The sequence below is a fragment of the Trachymyrmex cornetzi genome, unplaced genomic scaffold (genome assembly GCF_001594075.2).
Source record: "Trachymyrmex cornetzi isolate Tcor2-1 unplaced genomic scaffold, Tcor1.1 scaffold90, whole genome shotgun sequence".
Classification (NCBI taxonomy): Eukaryota; Metazoa; Arthropoda; class Insecta; order Hymenoptera; family Formicidae; genus Trachymyrmex; species Trachymyrmex cornetzi.
The window spans coordinates 339,880-349,657 of NW_017300245.1; the positions used below are offsets into that span (position 1 = coordinate 339,880).

A 9,778-nucleotide genomic window follows, 5' to 3' on the forward strand; every position below is an offset into this window, starting at 1 on the left:
CTATATATATATATATATATATACCAAAGGCACCTGCATACTTCGTTCAATGGTATTGTCGAGAGACCATGGTGTCGCGCTGGTGCATGAGTGCACTTCCGGTAACCCCCGCAGTTTGCCCGGGACAGGTGACGCTCCATTGTGTCGATAAAATATTGACACTCGATATTTCGCCTTATTCACTCAGGCTAGGCTAGAGAAAACGTTAGAATCTGTGTTTACATAGATGTCCACCTTTTTTTCCGTCGTCTCTAATCTACTCTCGCGAACGTGTTACTTTTAGTATCTTGCCATTAGTGGAACTTTATTCCGAAAGAAAAAGAGAAAAGACATCCCGTATCGCTGAATTTAACTATACATCCGTAACCTGCCGGATTTAATTTTCTGATTCGTAATATTCGAATTGACTGGATTCATTACTTTTGACTTAGGCGACATAAGCGAGCTGGATTCGTCTCCGTAACTATTTAATATTAGTATTTTTGTTATCCTTTCAGATTTCCCAGTGCTTTTTTTTCCAGTAAAAAAATTTCAAATTTTCTTTTTTCTTGGAAAAGAAGATAGTTAGAGCGCAATGACGTTGCGATTTTAAAATTATAAAATATTAAAAAGTTTTACATAATAAGATTGCTTTTTTGATCCTATTTCATCACATTCCCCAACACTTTTCTCTCAACAAGTTAATATTTTATGAATATAATATCGTGCTATTATAATGCGACATTATTATCGCATTAATTTATAAATAATCTGAGGAAATCGTATCATAATTCTTTTTGGATATAAATAAGTAGAAAAGAGACCAGCGAATAATACGAGAATTCTCTTTGGGAATATGTGTTTATTTCACTCACCGTTTTGTTCCCCAAATTTTTGACACGGCAGTTGAGGTACGTGGTCTTTCCCAGCAGGGCGGTCACGTTCTTCGAGGCCGATTTGTCGAAATACGGTCCCGATCGTGTGGCCTCCTCCAGAGCGTTCTGATTGTATGTGTCGCTGTTCTTGCCGCTGCCGCTGTATGGCATGTTGTGGCAGTGTACTTCTGAAACACGAGAAATCGAAAGAAACTGTGTAAATGTGGCAATTTCGATGCTGAACGAGAGAAGACATTCGTTCGCGGCGACGTATCTTAAAGCACTATACGTATTCTTTGTTTCCAATGTGTCGATTGTTCTTGCATGCTGAAAATCGAGAAGAGAATGAAAAAACGAATCTTCTTGTACAAGACCGACTGTAGTTGCTGCATTATCATTCAAGAAACAACGTTGCCATGTTCTGCGACAGAAAGTTGAAAAGCGAAGAGAAAGTTGAAAATTTAAAAAAAATTCGTGATATGAATGAAAATCGCTATGCACAGTCAATTTTTTTGTTACAGCATATTAGATTTTGTGTTATGTATTTTATTGTCTGAGAGAGAGAGAGAGAGAGAGAGAGAGAGAGGAGGTGAAATGTAATTTTTCTTAACGAATTTAAAGCGAATTTTTTACGAAAAAATTTTAATTATAGGGGAAAATAATTAAATAAAATAATAGCCAACATTACAATAAAAATAGATATGTAAATATAACGTTCGTTTATATGTAACAAAAAACACTTTGTGTACATCATAGAATGTAATTATGATATTAATAATAATGATAGTAATATTATCATTGCTTGCATGGGTAGTTACCATATTATGCTAAACTATTAATTATGCTCGTTAGAAAGCGGCTTGCAATGCGTTATGGTTTCTCATTAAAGAGCAAGAGTGCGAGAATGCGCAAATACGCAAATATAGTTAATAAAAAAGGGAGATTTTAATTAAATATGCACAGCTGTTGATACATAAAATTTAATTGGTTATGAAAAGAATTATCCATTTATCAGTCACAGATGTGCAAATTACATGACATTGCGGAAAGAAAGTTGAAATTAATGTCAGTTCTCCTTACTATACTTGACATTTATTATCGCAGAAATAACTTATTCTCATATCATTGATTTCTGTTTATCTTTGCGCCTCTCTCTCTTTCTCTCTCAGAAACAGAAAATAAAAAATTCTCTTCGTCATCATTTGTACTGCAGATGTTTTCATTGTAACGTTGCGATAATAGCACGCAATGGACAAAGGAAAATGGCACGTGCATCGCGTAATGCATTTCTTCTGCCAAAAGCTGGTTTTATTCGATTAGACTTTGCTGAATGCATCGCAATACTGAGACAATAAATGAGTTGTTGAGTAAAACAGCGATACAAGTAATTTTTTTCATTTCGGAAAATATTAGTAAAGTTTAGGAAAAATACGAATATTTTATTACGGTTTAAACTAATAAAAAAAAAGTATAATATAATATATTATAGAACCGTATACGTGATAACACAACCTATAGAAATCAAAGCTTTAAACAGTCTAGCTAGATTTTAAATGCTTGTATGATTCTTGTATGAATTTATATACTACGTATGTAGTCCTTAGAAACGCGTGCCGAAATAATTTTACGGTCTTGAAACGCTAACTCTACTAAACTACCGCAGTAATGTCACGAGTTAAATTGACTAGCAAATTTTTTATGCTTATTCACATCTTCGGAACGATCTTAATAATGTTGAATAACATATTAAAATCTGTAAATAATTAATTCTTATTGCGAAAAATGTTACCTCGGCCTGGAGTCTAACCTGGATCTCTTGCATTCCGTGCGAGCGTTCTAAACTTTTAGACTACCGAGGCCTTAATAGTATTCTTCGCAATAATTGGCATATGAAGGAACAACGTCTCTTTAGGCGACGTAAATAAATTAAAAAATGTGTAAAATTGTACGACATGTGAAATAGTTCAACGGCTAGGAAGTTTATATTAAGCTTCATTTTTGATATTCAATTGTATTACTCACTAACCGAGTGCTATCAAATGTATTAATTCGAAAAATAAATAAAGATAAAGAGAGTGCAGAGAGAGAAAATCGATCGATTAATGGCACAAATATTTATACTTATCTCGGATAAACCGAGTTAAGTGTTTTGAACTATGAGTAAGCTGGCAATAAACTTCTCGAAGCAAAGTATCATCGTCGCGGACACCCCGGAGAGTTACGAGAATTGTTTATCGGTTCAGCAACTTTCGCGTTGAATCGACGACAAGGAAATAATTTTCTCAAGACGATATCATCTAATTTTCGCAAGTTTAAGAACTTGTTTGTTTCAACCACATCGCGTTCACGGATGTCCACGTAGAAACAAATTAATCACGATGATTTGCGCAACGTGAATATCCTATGCACGAGATAGACGAGGTAGAATTTGTCGGAATTAAAAACGTAATTTGCAATTACCTTGCTCAGCCATGCGTACGCAGGATGAACCTGGTCGTTTCCCATCGCCGCGCCCGCGCCGCGCCGCGTTGTGCCACGCCGTCCCAAATTTGTCAAACTCGTTCAAACGGGTTTTAAACGAACCGAGGCGTTTGAAAAGTAACTAGCGCTACGAATTATCACGCTTTTGTGCGGGCGCAGTTCATTCATCTCAGCTGAGGTGATCGAGAGCACGGATATAATTGGCTGTCGCTGTTACGATCCCGAAAGGCCAACTATTGCTGGCTGCTGCAGTCGTTTCCGCCGGCGCCGAGCCTCGCCTCGCTATCATACGCTAGTTACGCTCTATTGCCAGAAACTCGGTGAGTATATAATCGAATTTCGTCGCTCTTGATTAGGCCGTGATTACACGAGGAGACGCGCTCGCGGCTGATGCGGCAAATATTGAATCTCGGCGCGGCAGCCGACGCGCATAATCCGTCCCGTTTTCTCTTACCAGCGACACTTTAGGCGCTTCCGAACGTCGCCAGTTATCCCCTCGAGTGGCTGGAGAACTTTATCCGCGACTTTCGTATCGCGAATTCTCCACGGCGTTACTCAACGTTAATCCGTTCTCTCCTCCAGTCCCCCGTTCCCTTTGCGCTTCTCCGCGCAATCAGCCCACCGTTAGATTATATTCACGCGAGAATGTCGCTCTGAACGTCCCATCGAACAAAGATACAAAATGAATTATAGGGAACAAAACTTTCCAGAAGCAATAATCAATTATACATAGCTAGTTAACAGCAGAAATATCAAATGCGAGCGAAAAGTACTTCCGAGTGAGTTTAAACGTATATAATGTTTTCTTTACTAGTGTGTTCAGTCGAACCTGTCATAATAATGATAAAACGAGCTTTCAAAGTTTCGCATTATATCTCTCAGAATAACAGGATACACAATTTTTAATTACAATAAAATTTATCACTTGGAGAAGTCATGTATTAATTTTAATACTATATGGTTAATACTAAACGTGGTTTCCAATCGCTACTTCTGTACTGATTTAAAAATTGCAATAAACTTCCTATTTTATTGCGCTATTATATACGCGATATTATGAATAATATTATCTTATATATATATACGTATATTATGAAACAGAGATACGCTGTATCGTGATTGCGGCGTATGTAACAAAACTTTGCTCGCAAGTGAGTCGCGACAAGTTTCTTTATTAAATTTAGCGAAAGGCTACGAGCAATTTCAACGGGTCTGTTTTATTTGGCGACAAGAAATTCGAGCTCTCACGAAAGGCTAGAATTGGCCAAGTTTGGAACGAACGGGTTACAAGAGCCAGCCATGCTTGTACAATGGGCTCAAGCTAATTTAATTATGAATCAACGCCATTGACCACCTTTCCACCTCGCAATCTGCTCCATTTCCTCAATTTCCTTTCCTTCCGTTCATACGGCCGTGACCAACATTTTGCTTTTAACTTAATTTAGAAAAGATGCAAACTCAATTTAAAAAGATGTGATATATCCTATCATTTTATAAGGGTACCATCTAATTTTCTTATATAATTTGAAACGCATTTCCACAATTGCAACTGAATTGAACAATTAAAAGCATTTTCATCTGCGAAAATAAATCATTTGTTGAAATTAACGGGGTAATACACAAAATAAATGAATCAAATAATGAAAAAGAGCTACAAGGAAAGGAGAACCGCAAGAGCAAGAAAATATAATGATCCGACATGGTATATTTCGAATCGCGCTATCGTTCCGTCTTGTTTCTTGCCTTTGTTTCTAGTCTACGGTTTCCATCTGTATCGTGTCGCCGACAAAAATGAGAATTTATCACGTCGACTCGTGAGAACGGGTGTAAATCCGCGTGTTTCCTCTTTGTGCTCAACGAACACGGTAACGCGCCGGTAGATATAGCAATAGCAGGTTTAATCGCGATACTTGTAGCGCGTTTATCTCACTCGATGGTCCATTAAATCCCATGGCTCTGGATAATATCGAGTTATGGCTGACGAGCCGCGGAATGCGCGCATCAGCGATTCCCTGGCGCATTTCGAATTACACGCTGGAATCGAGGTCGAGACGCGCTTCGTTTCGATTCGATGCTACCAGGGCGATCGCGTTCCTTCGTGACCTCGAATCAAGAGGCGCGGGAATAGCTTTTGCCTTTTGCGATGTTTCGCGAAGGACATATGTAGACACGCGAGGCCTGGTCTGGTGTAGTGGGTCGCGTCCTTGTAGCTAGATCCTCTCCTAAATTTCGAGATTTTACGGTCCGCGAAGTCGAAGCCACCTCGTAAAATATCTGCGGCGATGGAAAGTCGGACAGAATAAGGAGACACAACCCTGCTGGATAGAGCAAGAGGCGAGACATCGGGGACGAGATGTAGCGCCAGTAAGAGCTAGGCAAGAACAGGAGAAATAGAGAACCGTACAGTTATCTTTCAATCTACTCCGAAATCTATCCTTGTTCGGCGAGATCGCAAAGTAGATGTCGTCTCTCTCTCTCTCTCTCTCTCTCTCTCTCTCTCTCTCTCTCTCTCTATCGCTCTCCTGTTTTAAAATTCAGATTCACAACTTTTGCTTAAACGTCTAGTAGATAGACCGAAGACTACATTCCCACTTTTCAATTTTTAGTTCAAGCACAGTATATCTCCAGTCTCGCAAAACTCGCGCAAAAATATTCCAAAAATTCGCGAGTGTGTGAATTCAATCATTACTGTTATTATAAATTGCTGTTATAAATCGTGCAATATTACCGGTTTCATATTACTGATTGTTCACTTCGAAAGCTTATTGGTCTATATACAAGTAGTATTGTCAAGTTATGTTAATTTCTAAATGAGCGAAACCTGGAAATAATTTCAAACTTGCTACTTGTAAGTAAGAAACTTACTCAGTACTGGTATAGAGATGGCAAGAAAGTTTGCACGAAGGCTCACATTTCCACCATAAATTTTCGTCCTTCCTCCAAATAAATTGGTCTCAGCATTAACGGTCCTTACCGCGATGCAATTCCGATGACCGCCTCATCCGAATTACGTAGGCGCGCACCGGCAAACCATTATTGGCCGAGATTACGGATCGTATTAAAGCTTAGCTTAGCTAATTGATCGCAAGAAATCGCACGTAGCATGTCCGACACGTGCATGTAGCCTCCGCCAAGAATTCGCTGCAGGAATAGAATAATTGTCGGTGGAATAAAATTTGCCGTGATAGCGGGATATATCAGTTCGATCGGTTAATGTGTTATGGTCGATACGCATAAATAACAAACAATTTTATATTGTTTACAGAAAGATACATCTTAATGGAAAATAAATGTCACCGGGAATGATCATTGCTTTAAACCAAACGTTGCAGCAATTACTCGAAGAGAAACAGAGTGATGTAATGAATAATGTGATGCTGCACCAATCCCTCGTACACATATATTAATGTAACCGCGACCATGCTTTTATTATATTAAAATCAGTTACGTTAATAATTTGCATTAATTTTGCTATAATCAAAACAACTAATGTAACGCGCTATAAAAGAATATATTTACATGCTTATGAAATAATGTAAGCTTATTGTAGATATTGTTGTAATTATTTAGACATTAATTTCATTGGCAACAATACTTTATCTCACAAAAGATTTCTAAAAATATAGTAATTATTGGTGAAAAAGTTTTCGCCAACTTGAGTATATTCAGATACTGTTCAATAGACCCAGTAATTATATATTATAAATAATTAAAAAGTATTTCTGTAAATGTATACTACATCATTCTTTCTCTTTTCCAGATAAAATAGTGTGATTGATGGGGAATATATAGAGCGTCCAGCTAAAATCGTTCGAAGTATGTCGCAAGAGAATCAACTCGGAAGGTTTATGATTGCCTCGCGTGTCGGAGTGCAAACTCTCATGCATCGTGGGCAAGGATTTTCGATGGATGCAGCGGGTGTGTAAAATGTCCTAGCTGGAGTTCTCGGTGCCGAGGCAGGAGTTCTCGGTTGGAGCCGTTCGGGACGGGTTTCGCCGATAAATAAGCTTGACCGTGGGGTGTCATATTTCTTTGTCGCGCCGTTGCGCCAACGCGCTATCTCGCGGTGCACGGCGCGGATATTATTTACGATCCGCTCGGGGGAGATTTATTATGGAATTGATTTCCCGCACGGCCGATCGGATTAATTTTCACTTTCGAAATGCGCGCGAGCGCCGATTGGCTGCCATTTGTTTCGCACGAAACAGGACGAACGCACGAAATTCATCGGTTCTGTTTGGTGTCCCTTCTGCACGAGTTGACAGGATGAATTTCCGATGAGAGCGTAATAAAAAATATCCGTGACGTGGAAGAATTGTAACGAATGTTGTAACGCGATCCGCCATTGTCTTGAGAATTGTCGCTAAGAGCATCTCTCAGCAGTTTGCACGATGAGCAATAGGGCTGGGAAAAAAAAAATCAGTACAAGAAACAATAGCCATCATTCCGTAGAGAACATATTTAAGCGAGCAATAGATGGAAAAAGAAATTTATAAATTCTTATTTACTTAATTTATTTTGTTATCCATTTCTTAACTTCTGTATACGATACAATTGGCTTTGAAATAAGTTTTGTTGTTGTCGATGGTAAAAACGATGATGATGCTGGCGACAGACCGCGTCCAATGAAACAAAGACCACCTGTGAACACGTCATTAAGTCTTCATTTAATAGCTTGACTCCTCGAGATAACGCAAGAAAGCGTGTATTTTTAAGGGCTCATTAGTCTAACGAGCACTTAGTCGCATATTAGATGCAAGAAAGCTTTCATTATCGTTCGTCGCCACCACGAATCGTTTCAACAAGAAGTTCGATATCCATAGCACGCAATGCTTAGAGAACCTTGGAAAACCTGCCTTCTAAACTATAATACAATCGTACTTGTTGTCAGCTTCGTGTCTACAATAGCACATATCTCAGTTAATTCTATGATTGCTAATGTCGATTATGGAATGCAACCTCGAGACAGTTATCTACTTCATAGAATGGATCGTGACAGCCGTCGTACAGGATGATAATCTTCGACAAAGAAAACGGATAACGACGCTTAGATGTACACCAACGACTCGATGCTTATCCCGCAAACGCTTCATCGTTCCTCGCGTAAATACTAGTCGCCTCGTTCATCTTACTGAGGGACGACGTTGTGCTAAGTCGTCGTCACATCGTTGAGGGCGAGAGAGCACTGAAAAAAGGAAGAGAGAGAGGGAGGGAGGGGAGAGGGAGAGAGAGAGAGAGAGAGAGAGAGAGAGAGAGAGAGAGATGAAGCAGTCCGTTGAATGAAATTTGCAATGGAAATTTAATCTGACTCGATTCGTCTCGCGTAGCCAGCAGTCCTCTCCTTAACGCCAGTCATTGTTATGTTTTGCGGAATTTTCGACAGGGAATTGTGCGCCTCGGGAAAAGAACGCAGTAATATCGCGTCGAGCAGCGTCTGTCTTCCTCGTTTCTCAAGCAACTCGCCGTAATTATGTATTCCGCCGAGAGATGATGGACTCTTCTGATATCACGTAGCTAAGATATATTGTGGAATAAATCATTTAGTAAAACGTAGAAGGAACGCATATGACGGTTTTAGTGTTTTCATTGATAAAAAAGTTGTTATGTTACGACCACCATGCCGGTACAATTACACTCAAATAAAATAATTTTACATCTTTGATTTATGGCATAAATCTTTTCATATTTATGTAATAAACTGGTTCAATTGGAGGTCATTAAATGATTTCTCGTATTCAAAATTAATATAACGATATGATAATAACTGATTTATAATCAGTATAAATCAATTATTATATTATATAACAACTTAATAAGTAACTGCAAGTTACATACACTTGCCTCAAATATATTATGCTCTACAGGAAATAATAGAAAAAATCTTTTATAGCAATCGGTGCAAAAAATTTATAGATCTTGTCCCAGCTTTTTGAACTGATTATCAGTAATATTAACAATGCATTTTAACGGAAGTAGAAATATAAGGAGAATAAAGTTGTTCGGAAATCTTCTATAATATTTATAAGTTATATAAAGTACGAACGAAATCCTCGATAAAAATAAATATGTATTGATATTAAAATTTAGCAACACGTCACATAACGCCGAAAGTTTTCACTAGCACTAACTTGAAATTCTCGTTAAAACTGTCGTGCAATATACTACAGATAGCACCATGGTTTGAGTTATCCCTCTCTTCTTGCCGTTTATCGAGCAAGCCACTTAAATACAACATCATCAGTAATTATGCAAAATTCCTTTACCTGGAAAAATCCTTTACCAGGAAACGTTTTTCCGCTAGTCGATCCAAAACCTGTCTAACTCATCTTGGAAGGAGGAAAAGGGACGAAAAGAGGAAATAGTTTAGAGTGGACCTCGTACTTTCGCAACATAAAGCGGAGACACAGACGTTTTCGGGGGGGAGAGGGGGGGGGGGGGGGGGG

At 38.6% G+C, this 9,778-nt stretch overlaps 1 protein-coding gene across 12 annotated transcripts in view; it reads right to left on the minus strand.

Moving 5' to 3' along the window:
- LOC108769422 (tyrosine-protein phosphatase Lar-like) overlaps nt 1-9,778 on the minus strand; it is a 328,651-nt gene that overhangs the window by 124,476 nt on the left and 194,397 nt on the right. For 10 of the 12 annotated variants that reach the window (XM_018520397.1, XM_018520398.1, XM_018520400.1 and 7 more), the window contains one exon: nt 855-1,042. In XM_018520397.1, the coding sequence (XP_018375899.1) occupies nt 855-1,042 (188 nt within the window). Of the gene's footprint in view, nt 1-854; nt 1,043-3,314; nt 3,367-6,200; nt 6,207-9,778 lie in introns of those variants that run through there. The other 2 variants (XM_018520407.1, XM_018520401.1) reach the window with 2 other exon arrangements.